At 34.2% G+C, this 22,273-nt stretch overlaps 1 protein-coding gene across 13 annotated transcripts in view; it reads right to left on the reverse strand.

Annotated features, from left to right (window-relative positions):
• The window catches only part of DCAF6 (DDB1 and CUL4 associated factor 6), a 131,154-nt gene that overhangs the window by 25,950 nt on the left and 82,931 nt on the right, over positions 1-22,273 (reverse strand). For 4 of the 13 annotated variants that reach the window (XM_025430457.3, XM_025430453.3, XM_025430458.3 and 1 more), the window contains 5 exons: positions 13,314-13,431; positions 8,261-8,373; positions 7,034-7,120; positions 6,533-6,860; positions 1,471-1,512 (listed from right to left, as the gene is read on the reverse strand). In XM_025430457.3, coding sequence (XP_025286242.1) covers positions 1,471-1,512; positions 6,533-6,860; positions 7,034-7,120; positions 8,261-8,373; positions 13,314-13,431 — 688 coding nt within the window. The remainder of the gene's footprint in view (positions 1-1,470; positions 1,513-6,532; positions 6,861-7,033; positions 7,121-8,260; positions 8,374-13,313; positions 13,432-22,273) is intronic. The other 9 variants (XM_035719375.2, XM_025430456.3, XM_025430461.3 and 6 more) reach the window with 3 other exon arrangements.

A 22,273-nucleotide genomic window follows, 5' to 3' on the forward strand; every position in this document is an offset into this window, starting at 1 on the left:
GTATTCAGAGACACTCCAAATAGGTCTGCTGTAGAGAGGTTCAGCAATTTTTGGCAGCAGCTACAACAGAGAATGCCCTACATAGCAGGCAAAAGAGCTGGAGTTTTTCTGTAGCACAGGCACTGGAGAGCCAGTGGGAGTGGCTATGATGAGGACACAGACTGCAAGCAGCAGGAGGACCATTGGGATAGGAGACCAGGTAAGAGGTGATTAGGTAATAGCAGTTGAGTGAAGAGTAGGGGTGACTACCATTTTATTTATTATTAAAAGAAATAGATCAAATATGGCACCTATGATTCAGAATCTCAGCATATTACAGTAAAATACCTTCACAGAACACTACTGGACAGCCCCTAATGAAGACTGGCTATGTGAGCAGTACAGATATTAACATGTAATAATTCTGTTTCTAATTCTATTTTCTTAATTTTATCTTAAGCAGAACTCCTACATTCCCCTGCCATCCCCATCTGCTAAAAGGGGAGGCAGACTGAATACATGCTCGGTGTCACGAAACAACTATCTTTACTGAGAAACTACCCCTGATGATCTCCATGTAGGGAAGAAATAAGTAAGGTAAAGAATGAGTCTAACTCAGCGCTGAGTGAAGAGAAGCATCACATTTTCTGCTTTGCTGCTGTTTATTAGTTCATAACTGTAAAAGCAAAAACTGTCTTTGCATACTTGAGATAAAAGGTATGAAGCAGAAAATCAAAAAGCCCTGAAACAAATTCCATTTTATGTTTTATAATCCCCTTTGTTTTAGAAACTAATGAATGGTAAAAAACAGACATGTTGTCACTGGAATTAGGGACAAGATTGATTTTGTCAGTAAACCAGGTTGGGGGTAGATGAATAATGGGATTAAAGTTTAAAGTTATATTTAAAAATGTACCCCACTGTTAGTCTTCAAATTACAGAAGTGTCTCAGAGTTACAGACCATCTTGATGTGTGACATTGTTATTAAGCTATTTAAAAGAAAAGTTTTCTTTAAAAAAAAAAAAACTGAATTTTAAACCTACACAGAATTAGACTCAAGTCTACTTTTGCTTCTCAAGGGAAAAGAGTATATTTTAATAATAACAAAAAGTTGCTAATGCTAATTGGTAGCCTAATCAAGTTTTTAGAAAAAGCAAGTAGCATTCTTCAACAAAATATTCAAAATGAGTGACCAATACTTTAAAGTACATCATTTCAGATTATAGTTACCTTATCATATGACACACTTGAAGTGAACATCAGTTACATCTGCACACAGGAAACTTCTTTTCATTCTATTCTCATGCAGTGCATGCAGCTAAATATAGTTTGTGAAAAGCAACCCGCTTTACAATGCTTAGCACTTAGAGTTCAGTAAGTTTAAAGAAGTATTAACTGTTAATAGGAAAGGTGGTTAGCTGTGGAAAAAGAGGACCTGGCAAATTCATCATAAAGAAAAAATAAAATAATGAAGGAACATACTGAATTACCTCATTATTCTATCACCTATTGTTGTTCCTCTGATATTAAATCTAGTGAAGGGAACACAATAACTAAAGTCACTCACAAAGACTTCAAAAAACCAAATATTTAAAGCATTCAGGTCACCACTTCTATCATTAATCACCTAAATCTAAGGAAACGTTTGTTTCCCTTTGTGATTTAAGGTCTTATGTGAGACTATGTCATTTGACTAAATGTATCTGAGGAAATTAAAGGAACAGAACACTCACAGAAGACAGATTAGAAGGAAGACAGTGCACTTAATCTCTTTTATCTTTAAATAGATTAGAACCTCCCTGGTTACAGTGCAGGGAACTGCTCTGACTCACATCACCATATCATCCACTGAGACACCTACGTTATGCTCCTGGGGCTGTGCTGCTCTTTCAGAAAAAAATAATTAAGCCCTTAGCTGACTCATTTGTCCTAACCATAGACTGTATAGCAAGCAAGCAAAAATAACAGGGATTTTAACTCTCTAGGAGTTCAGTTCTTTGTCTCTAGTTACTTTTTTCTCTGCAATTTTCTTCAATAAAGAATACACTTGAATCATTAGAAATACTGAGAGTGATCATAATGATGGCTAAAGAGACAGTGGTAAATTTAGAGAACACAAAGAACTTTACCAATAAAGGCCACGTTTCACAGTCCAGAGTAAGTAAGTGGAACTACAGTTCTATGCATATAAAAAATACTTTTTAAAAAAGTGGTTAACAGGTAATAACTTTAATATTTATGGGAAAAAATCTTTAGAACACCTTGATTGAGCCCATAACTAAAAACTTTAAAGACTATGTGAGAACTTCTTCAGGAAGCTCACTTAGATGCTTCTTAGCAAAAAACCTCTTGGGTTTGGCAAAACAAAGAGCTACCAGCCAGGCCATCATACCATTTATTGTAAAAATTGATTTGGCACCATGGAAACAGTTTGTGTGAAAAACATATAAATAGAAAATCTGACCATGTTCCTTTCATTCCAAGGGCCACACCTATATTTCTAAATCCAGTAAATAAAAATCACTAAGGGATACCACATACTATTTTTATTTGTTTTTTTTTTAATACCATGATTGGAAGTATGTGTTTATTTCTTTCTTCAATTTAGTTTCCATTTAATGTTCTATGCTCTTGCCTTAGACAAAGTTAAAGGGGACCAAATACATAGTAATTTAGAGACTGACTTCATTGTTTTAAACTCTGGATATCTACCAGTAGAGGCATTTTACCACAGACTATAACTGTTCTTCTCTAAGACTGATTTGCTATAGAATAGGAATTAGCAAACTATGGCTTTTTGGCCAAATGAGCTAGTCATCTGTTTTCTAACAGCTGGTAGGCAAAGAATAGTTTTTACATTTGTAAAACATTTTACAGTTACATTTAAATGGTTATATAAGTACCTACATAATAGCCTCCGTTTTGTCTCTAGGGCAGCAAAACTTAAATATTTACTCTGGCTTTTCAGGAAAAAGTCTGCTGACCTCTACTATAAAGAGTCCTAGTTGTATTTGTATCGAGACTAGCTATCGTTAATGAGAAGAGCATTCCATTTTAAAACATCTATGTTAGTTGTTAAGGCCTTTATCTTCTAAGACAGTTCCTTCTCATGCTTGATCTCAGCCTAAAAGTGAAAAACCAAGTCATATTTATCTAACCAAATTATAAATGCAAATCTTTATAAAGAAATCATTACTTTGCATTGCAAAGAACTGTTCTGATATTTTTATTAAATGTATATCAAAAATGGCTTAGTTATGGGCAGCCCAGGTGGCTCAGCGGTTTAGCACCACCTTCAGCCCAGGGCGTGATCCTGGAGACCCAGGATCGAGTCCCACGTCAGGCTCCCTGCATGGAGCCTGCTTCTCCCTCTGCCTGTGTCTCTGCCTCTCTCTCTCTCTCTCTCTGTCTCTCATGAATAAATAAATAAAATCTTAAAAAAAAAAAAAGGTTTAGTTATAAACTTTTCAGCTTTCATTTCAAAAATTAAACTTGGGGCAAAAAATTGAGATCTACTATTATAATTTTTATACACATTAAAGTACAGATCTAAGTATATACTCTAATCATATTTAATTTTAGGGCCATTTCTTTACTCTAACCAAACTAATCTTGACTGGGCTTCTCAAGTGGCGGCAACAAGGGAACTTTAAGACCTGTATCTTTTTAGTTGAGCACTTCATCCAAGTATGAACTATAACCTTAGATACTAAGAGCCAAATGGCATGATTTTTAAAATAGAGCTTTGAAATCTTTTATCCTTTTGGAAACAGAAATTCTCAGAAATCATATGCCTACTTACAAGCTGGTAAATGATTCTTTTCATGTTCTTAAGAAGCAAAATATCTTAAGTTTCTCTCTTAAGAATAAAAGTCAACATACCTATTCTCCAAATAGAGAAGATAAATGGGCAGTTGTCTCAAGGGTGAAGGATCCTTAGAAAGGTGCAGAAATATTAAAAATATACCTTATATAGGTAGTTCAATATTTAATCAAGATGGTGCTAAGAAAGTTAGGAACTATAAAAACCATTTAGATAAAAATCAGAAGAAAGATTTTTCACCATTTAAAAATTTTTGGCAAATAGTTAGAAAAGAATAATGCAAATTTCAAAGAAGAACTGATGTAGTGGTGAAAGTGACTATAATCCTTTAGCATCACCTTAGTATATACATCTTTGTATATATGAAATATTGTATTTCATTTATTTATTAAAACTGTTTTCCCCATTTTTATAACTAGCTTGTGGATTTGTTCTCTCTTCTTTAGTTCCCAAAGGGTAAGAACTTTATTATTCTTCTATTATTCTTCAGTAAGTTCACCCAAAGAAGGTTTCAGATCTGAATCCAACCTTGGGAGTATGAACTCAAGAGTACGTGTATGGAGTGGGGTCAGCTCTAGGCAACTGTCCCTGATTTCCCTGCCTCTAAAAGATTCTGCTGCTCTAGTTTAGCATCTGGGTCTCTTGAAACAATGAGGCTATCAGGTGCCAACTCTGTGGGAGATCCAACCCCTGGGGGAATCCCTAAACCATAAATCATCTAAGTATTATGAAAATGGTAAGTAAATGATAAAGCTCAATAGAAAGATATTATAGTTTCTAAGGATAATACATCACAAGAAGTTTTAGGTTCTCTAGGACCCACTTTCCCTACCAAATCTTCCCTTCCCACTGATGTTATACTACTGTGTTTAAAAAAATAAACAAGCAAAAAACCTTTTTTGGTCTAGAATATACAAAAACTCTGCTTAGCACCTCAGTTTCCTCAGTTATAAGGTAGGCTTGATATAAAAGTGTTTATCAGTTAGTTTGGATAGAAGATGCTAAATAATTATGATTTTTGCAAGTATCTAATATCTATTAAATATATTAATTTCTTATTTAAACAAATAAACTTGGTTAAGTGATATGGTCCATTTTACTAGAAAGTATAAACTTAAACTTTATTTTCAATTATGACCTTAACATCATTTTTAGATACAAAGTACAGAAAAAATCAAGGACATATGCTCACTTATATAAATAAAAGGCCCTAAGTGTACAACCTTAAAATAATTATAGACTCTATCTCTCTACCTTGGGTTTTAGAAACCATCAATTTGATTTTCAAATTGTGCTCTGCTTGCCAACCTTATCTGTATACATCAACTGGTGATATCCCTCTGGGTATGGAAAGAAATGGAACTAAGTTTTACTTGTCTAAAATAGAGACTAAGAATGCTAAAGACTAAAGAGAAGATGTTTGTTTAAATCTTTAAGTACAAACACTGGGAGAGATCACTTCCTTTACATGTAAAACAATGCCACTGCGAAATAAACATTCTGACTAAATATAACTAAAGGAACTATCCTTTCCTGGGTTTTGATGAACTGCAAGCAGTACTGTTTGGGATTTTTGCTCGTCCTCTGTCAGTCTTTACCCCTAAAGCCATACTTATTGTAATTGCTTTTTAAGTCTGAGTAGCCACACAGACATCCAGGTTGTTTAACACAGCTATCATTTATTTAGTGCTTTCAAAGTGGATAGGTCCTACTTACTGATTGATGGATTTCTAAAAATTCTTGTAACAATTCTAGATAGTTATAACCTTATTTCATAGATAAGGAAACCAAACCTTACAAAAACATGAATTTAAATGAGGAAATACAGCTAAGTAGTAAAAGCAAGATTCAAATCCATGTCATAAAGTTTTTGATCATTAATTTACCATTAAAGAATGGCAATGCCGTATAATATTTTTATTATATTTTCCACTTGACAGAAATGTCAGAATATTTTAAAAGCAGTAGTATATTGAGCAAGGAAGTATGTGAAATGGTTCTTCAGATCTGTGTGAACTAGGAACTTAAAGATAAAATTTTATTCTCTGGAAAAGGGCAGAACTTATAATGAGATATGATAGCCATATCTGCAGAAGCAGTTTTTGAAAAGTATGGAACATTATGTGCCTTAAAAGATTTATTTTATCTACTAAAAAATAAGATGTATCCGTATGATCACACAAAATAAAATATGAAAGAAGTATACATGAGCAATTCTTTATCATAGTTATATTTGTTACTTGGTGTAATTTTTCGTTTTCTAAACTAAGTTATTTAGTAGAAAACACAGAAAAACATAAGGTTCTCAAAAAGAGAACTATCACACTACCTTAACCCAGGGTCAATAAAAAGCAGAAAAACTATTAAACAAAACAGAACTGATAAAGGCCAGGCTGTCTACAGGGACCTGACAGCTAAATATAACCCTGACTTCGTACACAACCTGTTGGTCATTCTCCACATTCCTTTCTCCTGATGTGTAAATTGAGGAGCAAGTCTCAGTGCTAGAGATACAAAGCAGTAAGACTTTTTATTCCCTTCTTAACACACAGTTTGCTCAAAGAATGTAATACATAAAATCATTTACAGTTTAAAAAATTCTGTGAGTTTATACAACTGAGATACCCTTAGAGAAAGCAACTGTAAAAAATGGAGAGATTCCTTTATGTGACATCAAAGTCCTGTGAATTGTATATTTTATAATTCATTTTAATTAAAAATTTACCAACCTATCACCAGGTCCGGCTCGATACCTTGCACCTGGGATCAGGACTGGGTCATCATCACTGTCATCTGTATCCTGGAGAGCAGAGTCCCTGGCTAATGTTTCCTCATGAGCCAAAGGCCCGATGGCTTCTGTTTGTGACTGAGGCTCAGGATTGGTGGTATTTTGACTGGTAGCACCTTCAGTGCTGGGTTGATCTGAAGTTCCTGGTTCCTTGCCTTGTTCAGACGAAGTGGATTCTTCTGGAACCTCACAAGAGCTATCAAGATTGAAGTCATTTCTTTCTCCTGAGCTGGAATCCAACGGCTCAGATGTTAATTTATCTGATTGTGCTATCAGGAAAAAAAGTAGAAACAGTTGGTCATGTCTGCAACACTGTTTAATGTAACTTGAAGCTCTCTAACACATCTACTTGAAAATGGCCTCCAACTCAGAAGAGAGTAATGTAAATTACAGCTTATTTTCCCACATGAAGCAACTGTCTAAAGAGAACAAGACAACTCACCTATATCTATACGTTTCTCAATTGTGTTTTCTGCAGATGTACCTTCCTGATATGTTGTCACATCCTCTGATGATTCTTCAAGAGCTTCTGGGAAATAAACCAAATTATCATTAAATCCAATTTTTTTAAATAAAAATAAACACTAATAGAATACTGTAGCTTTCCTCTGTATAAACAGTTCCTAATCCTTTTTGGATCACAGAATCTTCTGATACTCAGATCTAACCTCCCCTCAGTTTAATGCAAATATACATGTACATACCAAATTGTACAAACACTGTCAAGGATGGATGAGCAATTCTACCCACTGCCTCCTCCCAAAGTCCATGCATAGACCTTCATGAACTCTTCGTGAAGAATTTCTGCTTTAGCTTATCCCTCACAACTGACATTACTCAGTCTTGCCTTTTTTCTAAACTTCACAAAATCTAAAAACTGAGTATTTTTTCTATCCCTTTATTGTGTATTTGGTATAATTTCAACTACCATGAACAAATAATAGTTAATCCTACTATAAATTCTGTTTTGGCCACTGAAAATACTTATTTCTGGGATTTAACCCCAAGACCCATTAGGGACCAGTCTTTTTTGCTCCTAACTGCACATCTGCTTACCAGATACATATTTAATTCTTGTAAACTATGTTATATTAAAATATCTATTCATTTAATCAAAAGCAGAATTCATTTATTCCTTCATTTACCAAGTATCTGTTGAAAATCTATTGTGTTCCAGGCTCTGGACTAGACACTAAATTTCACATAATGGTCATGGAAAATATTCTAGGAAAGGGTTCTGAAAAAGTCCCTAAATGGCATCTCCTATATGAAATAAGATTCACTGAGAACCCATTCAAATTTTATTCCTTTTTTTCCCCTTTACAAGCTACCTACCAATGCAGATACTTTGGATTTCACTGCTAGGTATAAAAACAGTAAGGTCTTTCAAACTAACATTTACATCTCACATATTTTCAGTACAATGACCACTGTCCTGGCTACTGTGTCCAGACAGGGACACTGTGCTTCACTCTGACTTCCCATCTGAAATGCGTAAGGCTCCTGCCATTTGCATTTGCTATCTGTTCATCAATAGTAATGTATGCACTATTAAGGCAGAGATAATTTACTACAAACAAGAAACAGAACGACTACACCGAAGGAACAGAAAGTAGGTAGACATCCAACACTGGGGTTTCGTAATGACAAAAGCAAAACAATGCCATACTGGTGTCACTGTCTCCCGGTGGTTGCACAGAGCTCTGTGGGGCCAAGGGTCCCTCCTGACCCTCAGATTTGCAGTGGCTCCCATTTCCTCTAGAACTTGAGGCAGTACTGCTCCTATCATCAAAACAAAATAAGTGGTTCCACCAAGAAGTTAATAAATATGAACTTTTAGGATAATTTTTATATTTTACAACTAGAGATACAGAATAAAAAATTCATAACAAAAAATGTAGGATTATTTTAATAGTACTTGTAAAACACTACTTTCAAAATCAAAGTGATTATTCTATCCTCTTTAACTTTAAAAAAGAGGTTTAAAAATATAAAAGGACCACTTGTGTTCACGGTGTTGATGCTTCTATAATCAAGTATATATTTCTATACATTTCTATTAAAATTTAATATAATTATATAGACAGATGCTTCACCACATCCAAATTCTTCCTGGTTTCACAGACTTTGATCATATATCCTTTCAGATTTTATTGTTCTAGGCTACTTTTAAATTAATACTTGAAAAGAAATCTGGATAGTTCTTTGGTCTTGGAACTGTCCCTGTGTGGATCATTTCCACTTCTGGGTGGTTATTCAAATACGGCAAGTAATTGAATACCATGGTTTTGTAGAAGGCTAGGGTAATGCTTCTTGTTTAGTTTTAATACTTACCTGATAATGACTATAATTCTGTCAGCATTTTTGGCTAGAGCAGAATACTAGATGGATTTAAATAAGTAATTTTCAATGAATATTCTGTGATAAATCATGGCCTATGTGTAAGGTGGGGACTGAATGGAAAAGACAATAAGAGGAAAATGTACAATGATCTAAGGTTAAAATTAAGTTCATAGAAATGCAATAAATTCTTAGATTTAAAATAAAAGTGAACAAGAAAAAACAGCTTAGGAGTTACAGTAACTTAAAAACTGTAAATTACAGACCTACAGCAGTGACTCGACAAACAATGCAAATTATCATGGACTTTTTGCCAAGATTTTATAAAAACCCTTTTAGGCTAACTGCAGAAATCAATTTGATCTTTATTAAAGGGCACCCATGTATAATATGATATATTTTGTAAAAGAATACATTATCTACATGGGTATGTATGCAGAGAAAAATGTCAGAAAGGATATGCACCAATGTTAAGTGTCATCTCAGTAGGATTATTTCAAGTGAGTTTTTCCATACGTTTCTCTAGATTCTGATTTTTTTGCAACAAACATGTTATTTCTTTTTAGTCAGAAAGAAATATATAGCAATTTTGGTAAAGAGAAGCTGATATGATATATAAATCTTTTCTTCCATTCAGAAAGCTATGATACACGAATAAATAAAATGCTTTGTGTTTAATAGTTATGATAATTGAAATATTATGGTACTGATGTAGGAAAACAGAGCCATTAGTGGAAAAGACAAATGTAACCAAGTAAATATAAGTAGCATGTTAATACAGTATTTTAAGTCACAGAAAAAAGAATAAATTATTGAGTAAATGGTACCGGAACAAAGGAAGAGTCATGTGGAAAAATTAAGCTACAGCTCTACATCATTCTTTATGGCAGAATAAATTGTAGAAGGATTAAACATGTATTTTTTATTTTAAAAATCACAGAAACATAAGAGGAAAATAAGAAGAAACTTTCCCCCTAATCCTGGGAAGGACAGGCTTTTCTAAGCATGAGCTTACAAGCTGAAACCATAAAGAAAAACTACCATAAGTAAACTGAAAGACAAACAACAAACTGGGAAAAATATTTGCAACAAATGAAAGACAAATGGTATCATCATCACTTAATCCTATAATAAATAAATAGTTCTTATAAATCAATAATAAAAAGATAAACATTACAGTAGAAAAATGGGCAAAGGATATGAAAGGCAATTTACAAATGAAGATAACTATAAGGGTGGCACCTGCACCTATCACCTGCCCATCAGTGTGCTAAGTGCTAAGTACCTTTACTGGGTGATCTCATTAAACCTTCCTAACAAACCTCTGAAACAGGTTCTCTTAAATATGCCCATTTTCAGATGAAAACACTGAGATTCAGAGAGGTTCAACAGCTTGTCAAGTTTAACATCTATGTTTTTAATGTGCTCTATTGCCTGATCTGTCAGCAAAGAAACTAAAATAAAAGCGAGATACCATACTGGCAGAGATGAAAAGATTGCTACCTTTTTGAATTTTCCTTTTACCATTGTTTTCTTTTTTTCTTTCATAATCAAAAAAAAAGCTAAGTACTTTTTGATAAAGAAAAAAGAAACTAATGACAGAATAATTCACGGTCAGTTTTTAGAGAAGGAAACGTAATATTCAAAAGAAGAGTGGGATCTTTGCTAAAAAATGTTCTGATGAGATTCTTTATAAAAAAAAAAGCAGCCTTTTCTGTACAGGAACATGAGAGTAGAATAGGAGAGATAGATATAAAGAGTGAAATCTTCTATGATCTTAAATTACGTATTAAGATAAAGAGCCATAGAGATCACGAATGATTATAAGAAGTTAAGTTCAAACACTAAGGCTCATTAAGAAAAGAGAAATTCTACTGACTGTTCAGCCTTCTAATATAATATCAAGAATCCAATTTCTTTTTACTATTTCCACTTTTCTCACCACCCCTCACCTCTCTCTTTATTGTCATAGTCTTTCAACTGGTTGCCTGGCTTCTATCTATGGCCTATTCTCTACACAGCAATCAGAGACATCCTACGTTCTTTTAAATACGCTCCTTACTTACTGGCTGACCTTTGCCATTACTTTCTCCTTTGGTCACTCCACTCTAGCTACAGTGGTTTTCTTAAAGTTCCTTGAACATACTCGGTCTGTTCCTGCATCAAAGCCTTTGAACTGGCTTTTTCTCTGCCTACAATGCTCTTCCTCCAAATTTATGCATGGCTCCCTCCTTCTTACCCTTCAAGTTTTTGTCCAAATGCCATCTTCTCAATGATGCCTACCCTTGCCCTAGGTCTCCTAATCACCCCTTACTTGCTTTATTTTCTTCCATAGCACTTAGTACCTCCTACTGTACTATATAATTCACTTATTTACTATTTATTGTCTATCTTCCTTCCCCTAGAACATAAGTTCCAATAGAACAGGGGTTTTTTTGACAATTTTTTTTTCACTGATGTATTCCCAGTGTCTAGAATAATATCTGGAACATAGAAGGATTTCAATAATATTTGAAAATACTACTTAACCAAAGATTTTAATGTAAAATACAGACACATATAAACACAGATGGAAACCAGTGAACTGGAATAAATAATATCACGTATCAACACATAATTATATATTAACAAATAATATATAACTACATATTATTCATATATTATACTAGCATATAATATATAATAATATACAATTGAATATGTTAATATATTAATTATACCAGATAATTAATATATTGGTTATAAGATGATTAATATAATTATATGTTAGAAACTGATACTTTCATTTAATGGAATGCTCATTATTTTATTCTTTAGTTGCTACAGCATCAAGAATAACTAACATTGGCTCCTTCAGAAACACTGAGAAGGAAGATGCTGGGGTTGTGAAATTATATTAATATAAGTATATTAATCATATATTTTTTTTTCAAATAGACCACTGCTTTATTTCAATTTCCAACACCAAGAACAAAACTGGTTAGTTCAAAATAAACAAACAGCATAAATGTTTTACCACCCCTGGCCAATACTTAGTATGTTGTCCCAAACCAGTGGTTTATTTTTGCCATCTCCAGGTAAGGGACCAGGCTCACGATGAAGTATTCTTCTGTCTCTTTGATCCACACCAGCTCCACATACACTTTGCCTTCTGAGTCCACATATTAATCATATACTTATATCAATATATAATCAATTATTTATGTATTAAGAAAGATTATATTATCTGTGTATTAAATCATATTAATATAGTAATAAATTTAAATCCAAAATTTTGGATGCTGTCTCAAGCAAAAAGCCATGAGACAATGTGAAAGAATATAAGAAGCTCACATAATTTGTTTTTTTTTAAACATAAGATTTAGCTAGATTAATGAGCCATAAGTATAATAAAAAATGTCATTAAAGACAATCTAGACAAAATATAAAGTACAATCTTACTAGTAATCAATTAAATAAAAATGACAATTATTTTAAGATCAAATATACCAAGTACACAAATTAAAAATAAATGAATATATTAATATTGAACACAGGCCTGGGGACAGCAACATGTGTGTACTTTCCTATGCTGCTGGGAGAAATGTGGTGACAGAAAAGCCCTCTGAAAGTAATTTGGCAATATCTTTTGACCTACATAGAATTTACTTTTAAAAATACATCTCAAATCGATAATCTTAAAGGTAGGAAAAAGCTTGTAAACAAAGATTTTCATTATTTTAAAAAGAGGTAAAGAAATTTACTGTCCAGTGAAAGGGAAATGGTTAAGTAAACTATGGTAAATCTAACTGATGGTATATTACACAGCTAGTAAATTCATATTTATGAACATTAAGTAGAAATGTGGGAATATTTATTATGGAGTTAGGCCAAATAAATGCAAGAAAGAACAGAATATGTTCTGTATAATTAAAATTACATTTTAAAACCCAAAATCATATATACATGTATATGTATATGTGTATATATACACACACACATATATACCCACATACCTATTAATAGGACCATGACTGCAAAAAGCTTCAAAATGTTAGGTTTATTTTTTGGCACTCACAGTCCAGTGGTGATTTAAAAAAAAATTTTTTTTTTTTTTTGTCTTTTGTATTTTCTATCAGAAGAAATACTCCAGGACCAACAACCTCAGAGTCTCCTGGGAAGTCTTTGGAAATACAAATTCTCTGATCCCACCTCAAATTTAACAAAGAGTGGGGCCCAGTATAATCTGTTTTAACAACTTTTTCAAGCCATTCTGAAGCACACTCAATTTGAGAACCAATGCATTACAGCAACAAAACATAAAGATGAAGTGTTAAAAATAATATCTAATACAATCCTACAAAATGGCTAAGAACAGCTTTACAAAAATATTATGAACTTACCATTCATCTGTAAAGTTCAGTTTTATTGTGCTTGTAGTTGTTCCTTCTGTGCTGTAGTGCAAACTTAAAACTGGTTCACCTGTCCCTGGTTTGGGGCTCAGCTTTTCATTATTGTTATCTGAAAATTGTGTTTAAAACATTTGAAAAAGTCTCTGAAACCAATAAAAAGATGACATTTCCTAAAATTTATAAAACTTAAATTAGGTTGTCCTTGTCATAATTCTTTCTCACAGCTGTTATGGTTCTCACTTAAAGTTCAAAAGCCAAGTGTTACAGAAACACTCTATTCCAAAGTGGCATTGCATCAAATTCTAGCTTTGTGTACATGACTCCCTTTGATTCAGATGGAAATTACACACATTTGAGAACCATACTAAGTCATTAGGAAATCAAAGAATATTAACAAGCAATGAGATATGTTGGAAACTGATACTTTCATTTAATGGAATGCTCATTATTTTATTCTTTAGTTGCTACAGCATCAAGAATAACTAACATTGGCTCCTTCAGAAACACTGAGAAGGAAGATGCTGGGGCTCCGAAAGAAGTTGTTCAGTAAAAATTTTGCAGCAACTGAAGTCTATGAAATTCTTTCTGTTCTTTCAAATTCATAGATCTATAATCTAGGAAGGGAGTATAGCCTGCACTCTATTGGGAGGGGAGGAAAAGAAAACAATGTGCTTTTGATACTTTTAAAACTCTCTTTGCTACAAGACCATATATTTTGGTATGTTTCCTCTTCCTCTTTTGCAAGGAATTTTGCAAGGAATTCGTTTTCTCAATTATGGAAATGGTAATTTCACCATAAGACTCGACAGGGAATGTCCATGATATATATCTATCTCAACATATTAAATCTTTGTAAAATGGCAAATAATATCAAGAACTTCTACAGAAATTAATAAAGACCAGTACAAAGCCATCCTTCCCCATGTCCCTCCCTTCCTCCGGAAAGAGTACATGGATATTCAAAGACAAAATAAAATAGAGCTTAAAATTTCTTTCTTTTTATGATGATTAATAGCTTGGAGAAACATTAACATATATAAAAAATACAAACTGCTATATAATCAAACATGTAACATTTCTGCCAGTTGCTTGCAGAAAGAATACTCTTCTGTGATACAACCGTTTTCTTGATACCAGTTCAAAAACTGATATAACAGTACTAAAAATAAGCCTTCTGCCTTGGAAAATAACAACAAAGGCAGTAGCAACTTCATAAAACCAAAGTCGCTCAGGCTTTTCAGTTATTAAGTTCACTTTATATTGCAATGGAGGCCTTGTGTCTTTTTGCATTCCTCTTGAAGATGCTGGTGGATTTATTAAGAGAGAATCTGAGAGGAACCTCTGCTCTAACTTTTATCCTGTGAGAGGGCAATTAACAAGACTTCAAATATAGAACTACAGTGGAAAGGGGAAAGGATTCTGTCCAAGAGATGAGAAATCAAGTTGGTAACATAACTCAGGACTATCAGTTCTTAGGTCTTCAATTAGAACTTACGAGAAATTCTCTCCGATATTAATATTTGAAAATAAGAGCGTCAGTGAATTATAAAGCTGGCCTCCCAAATGGTAAAAACAGTTTCTGTACTACTTTTGCTAGGACTATGTCGTTGATATAAACAGCTGCTGGAAATAAATTAACAATCCATTACACAACTTTCAAAGATTCAGGTTTACATTCAGTGTTTTATAGGAGGTATTTTATCAAACGGCATTCTGATAAAACTGAATTAACAGACATTTAGCTTACATAAAATTATCAATGGGACTTTTAAAACATTTGTCCTACCCTTGACCTTCCTTAAAAAATTTGCTGTTGGTCACACGTCCACACCTAGTTTCCCCTTATTCTTAATTACGTTGCTGAAATCTTTGTCCTACTGCTGCCCAAGTTACGGTCATTTTAGGCACCCAGAACTGACGAGGACAGACAGTGGAGACTGAGAATGAAGCAGGAAACCAAGAGGCAGAGCTGGGGCTCATTCTTTAATTATCTCTCACAACACTTTATAAGTGCTTTGCTATTTATTTTTCTTCTATGGTAAAGAAGGAATAGAAAACAAAAGCAGCTGTGAGAGAATTACAGGACTGAATCTCTTACATCCACCTCAGTTACAGATGCTTGTTTTAAGAAGCCATTTAAATGCTGTATCAAAATTTTCTCTTTTGAGTAAAATTAAAGAGACAGAGATCTGAATGCTATTACTATGGGAATATAGTAAACAAAGAGCTGTTTGAAGGTCAAAATGGTGTAAAAATATCTTATTTAAATGTATACAACACCCCCCTCATGGAAAGCATGAAGCTTCCTGAGATGATTGATGCTAATGAAAACCTTCTTTCTTATGGTATCTACTACAAAGTTATTCTTTAACCTCTCAGGAATATAATCTACATACTGCGAATCATGCAAAACATAGTGATATTCATTTAATTTATGAAATGACTATAGTTGACAAAATTTGTACATTTAGGTTATAAATAAACTCACCAGCCATGGGTGAAATTGGCCCATCACTGTATAAACAGAATGCACTCTTCTGTTAGCTACACAAACTTCAGACTCCCGAGTCTAGTTCATTCCTTGAAGACTGTGCATAAATAATGAGTGCCTCTGGCAGAAACACCACACAATGCAGAACTGACGCATTAATTAGAGTATCTATCTAAGGTTTAGGATTTATCTCTTGGTTTGTTCCAGTCTACCTTTCCTAACTTCAGACTCTTCCTCTTGATCATATGTACCCTGTCATGTTGAGTTTTCTCAGAATTTAAGATTCCTGGCTTACTAATGAATTAATTCACTTTTTTTTCCTGATAAAATACATATTTTAAGGTAGAAATACCTAAGAAAAATCTACTTTAAAAAAAACTAAAAAATTAAATGCTTCATTTTTACTGTACTTGAAAAAATATTTATAACCATTTAAATTTTCCTTAACTTGCTCTATTTGTTAGCAGTTGGACACAATCTAAATACTGTGTTATTCAAAGCCTTATTTACACAATGCACAGAAATATATAACGAAAATATTTCTTGCTCAACAGAAGTTTTAATTTAACAGCCAATGGGGTTAGAACTAAACAAATGATTTTATATAAAAAAGCACCATCATAATAATAACTAAAATTTATTAGGCACTGGGATGCCTGGGTGGCTCAGCAGTTAAGGGTCTGCCTTAGGCTCAGGGCGTGATCCTGGATTCCAGAGACTGAGTCTCACATCAGGCTCCCTGCATGAAGCCTACTTCTCCCTCTGCCTATGTCTCTGCCTTTCTCTCTCTGTGTCTTTCATGAATAAATTTTTAAAAATCTTTAAAAATAAATCATTATGCATTACTATGTCCTAGGAAATCCAAGTACTCTTGTTTAAACCTTTGCAGCATGTATACCCATGTGCACTTTACAGATGATGAAAGTGGTGATTTTGAGCTAGATTTTTTATTCTAGTCATCTAGGCTTCCTTCTATGTGAAGTTCCTACTTGCTATGCTGTCTTGGAAATGAATAAAAAGTAGAAAATAAAACTGCTTAAATAAATATTTCAGTTAAGAAATATCAATTGTTGGTAGTGCTATTTGTCTAATTCATAGCAGCAATATTAATGTAACTGATAAATGTTTTGATAGCCCAAATTGTCACTTTGGCCCCAGACTACTGGAAAACTACACTGTATCTTCTTGCAGGGTACTTAGTGAACTATTTCTCCTTCCTCTAAAAACATTATAGGAGAATAAAATTAATTAAATTATGGTGCTCTTAGCACAAAGGCAGGGTAGTGGGGAATATCCCTTTAAGTTGTTGAACACTGCTGAAGTTTAATGATGGCCATTTTATATTGCTTAGTAAGAATAATTATTAAAACAACTGATGATAGTAGCTGGTAACAAGGCAAACTACCACCTATTTAAAGACACATGTTTCAGAAGCACAATAATAATCACATAAAAATCAAGACGACATCCTGTAAAAGACCTCATTTTCGAGGTTACAAGTGAATAGTCAATTACATGAGACTCTGGAAACCAAATTTTAAAAACCCTGTCCAGATATGGTATAAGAGCCTTTCAGGTTAGTGTATTGACTCAGGAAAAAACTTCAGAATGGTCTGGAATATAATTAGATACCTTTTGAGCCTTTAACACATGAACCACAAATACACTTTTTGGTAATGTACATATACTTAAGCCATTTAATCTGTGCACTGACATTATGAAATTATAATCCTTTATGGTTCTAAAAAAACATGCTCAAAGACATACAAAAAATTAAGCGTGCTAACAATAGTACAAAATACACTATCCTGGTAACTAAGTTTGCATATCATCTAAATATTGCTATGGATGTTTCTTGGATTTTTAGCTAGGGTATCCCTGGTGACCTATCCTATATGTAATTTTAAAGAATAATCAAAAGGAAGATAATTAATGAGGATATGGCCACAATAATTTGTTTAGAATCGCTCTGCCCAACATTTTTCTGTCACTGGGACGCTATCATAACTATACAATCATACATTAATCATTCATAGAAAAAACAAACAAACAAACAAAAAAATCATTCATAGTAGCTTAGGTAACCTGTGGATAACACAGAAACTATTTCTTTACTGAAAGTATTTTCTATTATGCAAAGAATTTGACACTTCTCATTCCATTATGTCAAATGTTAAAAAAATCTAAAAGGAAACTTTTTTTCTGAATTCTGAATTCTCTAAATTCTCTGAAAAAATGTAGATACATCAAAGATAAGGTTCAACTATCTCCCCAAATTTTGTTCCCCAACTTACTTGGCTTACATAGAAGGAAAGGCAAATTTTTCAAATATAGTTTTTAGAACAATGAAATAACTTTCACTTTTATAGGTCAGGAATCTGTACCGTTTCTGCAGACCTCAGACTACTGGATACCCAGTTCTTCCAAACAGTTGTATAAGGAGGCTATTCTGATTCAAAGTGGAGAAACTATTTTTAGGAGTAGATTCTTCACAGAAATCATCTACCATACAGATACCGGGTTTAATTCTAAAAATTAGTGTTTTCAAAAAAAATAAACTAAAAAAAATTAGTGTTCTCACTAGTGCAATCTGACTTTATAAATTATGTTTATGAAAGCCAAAACCAAACAAAGTACAACTTCACTTTAATACGGATATTTCTTAGGAAATTCCTCCTATAAAATCTTTTGGAAAGAATATTCTAGTCAAATTTTCTCCCTGAAAATCAAAACTCAACCTTTGTGTCAATTATACTAACTTTAATCCAAGTTTCATCTCATAACACAGACATGTAAATTGAACTTAAGCACGGGTTTGGGATACATATAGATTCAGACTGTGCCTGGTATCATATTGCCAGTGATGTTTAGAATTTATGGGTTGAAACGTAGCTATCACCTCACTTAACACAACCTACGCTCTCTTTAGCCTGCTGGAGACCTGTGAGTCTTATAGCTCTCTGTGTATAAAAGTCCCTATTCTTTTTTTTTTTTTTTTTTTAAAGATTTTTTTAATTTTTATTTATTTATGATAGTCACAGAGAGAGAGAGAGAGAGAGGCAGAGACACAGGCAGAGGGAGAAGCAGGCTCCATGCACCGGGAGCCCGACGTGGGATTCGATCCCGGGTCTCCAGGATCGCGCCCTGGGCCAAAGGCAGGCGCTAAACCACTGCGCCACCCAGGGATCCCTAAAAGTCCCTATTCTTATTTCCCATTTAGTCTTTAGGGAGAACAGACAGGAAGAAAACAGGTAAAGATGCCCACCCCACATGGGACATAAGCCCTACCAAAATCCTCATCCAGTATCTCTTTTCATAACTGTTTCCCTAGGCATAATCTTTTTTTTTTTAATTAAATCTGGGGGGCGCCTGGGTGGCTCATTAGGTTACACATCTGCCTCCCGCTCATATCATGGTCCCAGAGTCCCGGGATCAAGCCCAACATGGGATTCCCTGCTCTGTAGGGAGTCTGCTTCTCCCTCTGACCCTCACCCTGCTTGTGCTCTCCCTATCTCACCTGTTCTCTCTCTAAAATAAATAAATATTTATAAAAAATTAAATCTGTAATACACTAAACAAATTAATATGTTAAAAAATGTGCTTCCAGATGAAAATGAACACGGTAGACAGCTTCAGAGAACACACTCTTTAACCACTTTCACTCCAGCGATTGTCCACCTTGCTTATTATTTTGAAATGCTTTTATTTCTCATCTCCCATTTCTTCACCTGCTGCTCTACTGTGGCCTCTGTCTCTATCAGCCTGTGAAACCGCTCTCACTAATTTAATATCAATCTCCTCCACATTAATTTAGTGGAGAATTTTGGAAACTACTTGCCCTATCAGCAGCACTCACATACACAGCTCTCCTGTATTTGAGAATTTCTCTTCTCTTAATCTCATGACACTGTGCTGGTCTACTCTACCCCTGACCTCTGTGGTTGCTCCTTTATCTCCTTTACCAGCTCTCCTCTAGCAAAATCTTTAATTTGGGGATTTTTCTGATTTTGAGATATTTTAAACATTATACTTCCTCCCCTCACTTTTTTATATTCATCCTGTCAATTTCACCTACTTTTATGGCTTCAAATACCATCTATATACAGACAATTTCCAATTTATTTCTCTAGCTCTGACATCTTTCTTTTTAAAAAAAAAAGGGGGGGGGATTTCTTTTTCCTTTCCTTTTCTCTCTTTTCTTTCTCTCTTCACACAAATTATATATATATTTCATCCATTTATTCATGACAGACACAGAGAGAGGCAGAGACACTGGCAAAGGGAGAAGCAGGCTCCAATGCAGGGAGCCTGATGTGGGACTCGATCCCGGACTCCAGGATCACACCCGGGGTGAGGGTAGATGCAGAACCGCTGAGCCACCCAGGCATCCGTTTTTGTTGTTTTTTAAAGTAGGCTCCAGGCCCAGCATGGGACTTGAACTCCTGACCCTGAAATCAAGTATAGCAACTCTACTCACTGAGCCAGTCAGGAACCCTGACATCTTTTCTAAGCTTCATATCCATCCAATCAACTCCTAACTGACTTTTCTCACATCAGTGTCTCACACAGATAACTTAAAATCAACATATTCAAAACCAAGCCTGTAATGCCCATGTCCTTGTATGCATCTCCTCTCATACTTTACTCCTTTTTCAGGATATATATTTAATAAAGTATCCACCCACTTAACTGTGCTCAATCAAAACCTGAGAGTCGCCCCTGCAGCAGGTAGAAATGGTATCTGTTCATCTCCATCAGTAACACCCCAAACAGCCACAAATATGTGAAGACACATTGTCTGACCCTGTGCTCTCCAACCAGCTTGCCATTGTTAAACCTCTCCCATATAGAAATTCTGGAATTGTTACTGCAGTTTATACTCTGGACTCCTCCTCAACCCCTTGCCTCATTCGACTATTATCAAATACTGTTTATTCTATATCCTTGATATTTCTTGAATCTTTGCGTTCTCTTGCCATACTTCTATCATCAGGTCAAAATCTTTATTACCAAGAGAACTTCCTAAGTGATTTGGTCTCTAGTCAATTCACCATTATCTATTCAGAACAAAGCAGATCAGGCCATACTCTACTTTAAATACTTCCTTGGCTTCCTACTTTCTTAAACTAAAATCTATAACCTTAAACTCTCCCAAAGGTCCTTCTCAATCTGGGCTCCACCCATCTCTTGAACCTACACACACACTCCAGCCACACTGAGATTCTTGCGACCACGCTAATGTGATTATCTCAGAGCCTTTCCACATGCTATTCATGCTTCCCTGTACTCGCTCCTTCATCTAATTTACTCATACTCCTCTTTTGGACCTCAGCTTAAATGCCTCATCCTCATGAATTCCTCACTTGGCCCTCAACCAGAAGAGATGAAGACTTACTTACATGTTCCCCCAATGAACCTTGTTACTTCCTCTTTTATAACACTCATCACACTTTTACATTTTTTCACCACCTATCTTTACTGTTAGATAAGGCAAAACATAGCAGTTATGATCACAGATGGCAGACCCAGTTTGGGTTTGAACCACATGTATAATGCTTAATACACTTACAGTATGTGACCTCAGGAAAGTTTCTTAACCTCTCTTTGCCTTGGTTTCCTCATCTGGAAAAGGAGAATAACAGTACCTCCTGTATAAGGTTGTGGCGTGGATTAAGTAAACGTACATATAAAAATATTTCAAAGTAATGATGGGCACAAAGACTGCAATATAAGGGTCTCTGCATAATATTATTATGGTTAATCAAGTCTGTTACTATTAACACTGCTGATATTAATAAACACTATGTTCCAAGCACAGGGAGCATTAGCTTTATTCATTTATGCGTCCTAAAACTGAGCCCAGTACTTGCCACAGGTAAAAACAGATAATTAAATAAGAATTGAACTAATGACAACTAATGACAGAACTAATGACAGAACTTATTTGCCTTGTCCTTATTATTTCTTAGAGTCTTATTTTCTTCATCAGTAAAATAAGGCTATTACTACTCATTATATTAGAACAAATGAGATAATGCATGTCAAATTCTTAATACAATGCCAGCCACACACTAAAAACTCAATAAATTTGTTATTTTTTTACCATACACAATTCTGAGTTAGAAAACAATTTAACTGGATATTTATACAGATACCGATTTGGTTATTAGCATGAAAGTAGGACAAGTGAGCATATGCAATAAAAATGAAATAGGATTTAACTTCCAAATGATCAAATATATCACTAATGAGAAGAATCTAGATTTGGTAGTTGGGGAAGGAGTCTAGTTGCTCCATCTTAAGCAACAAAGTAATATAAAAAAATCAACTTTCCCATTTTCCATCTACCCTAGTGCAGTTAGTCGAAGAGCTGTAACCCACAAGTCTCACTCTCTAACATTTTATCAACATCAAAAGAAGCCTGCTTTTGTATAATACTCACAACGGAGAGTTAACATTT

The sequence above is a fragment of the Canis lupus genome, chromosome 7 (genome assembly GCF_003254725.2).
Source record: "Canis lupus dingo isolate Sandy chromosome 7, ASM325472v2, whole genome shotgun sequence".
NCBI lineage: Eukaryota > Metazoa > Chordata > Mammalia > Carnivora > Canidae > Canis > Canis lupus.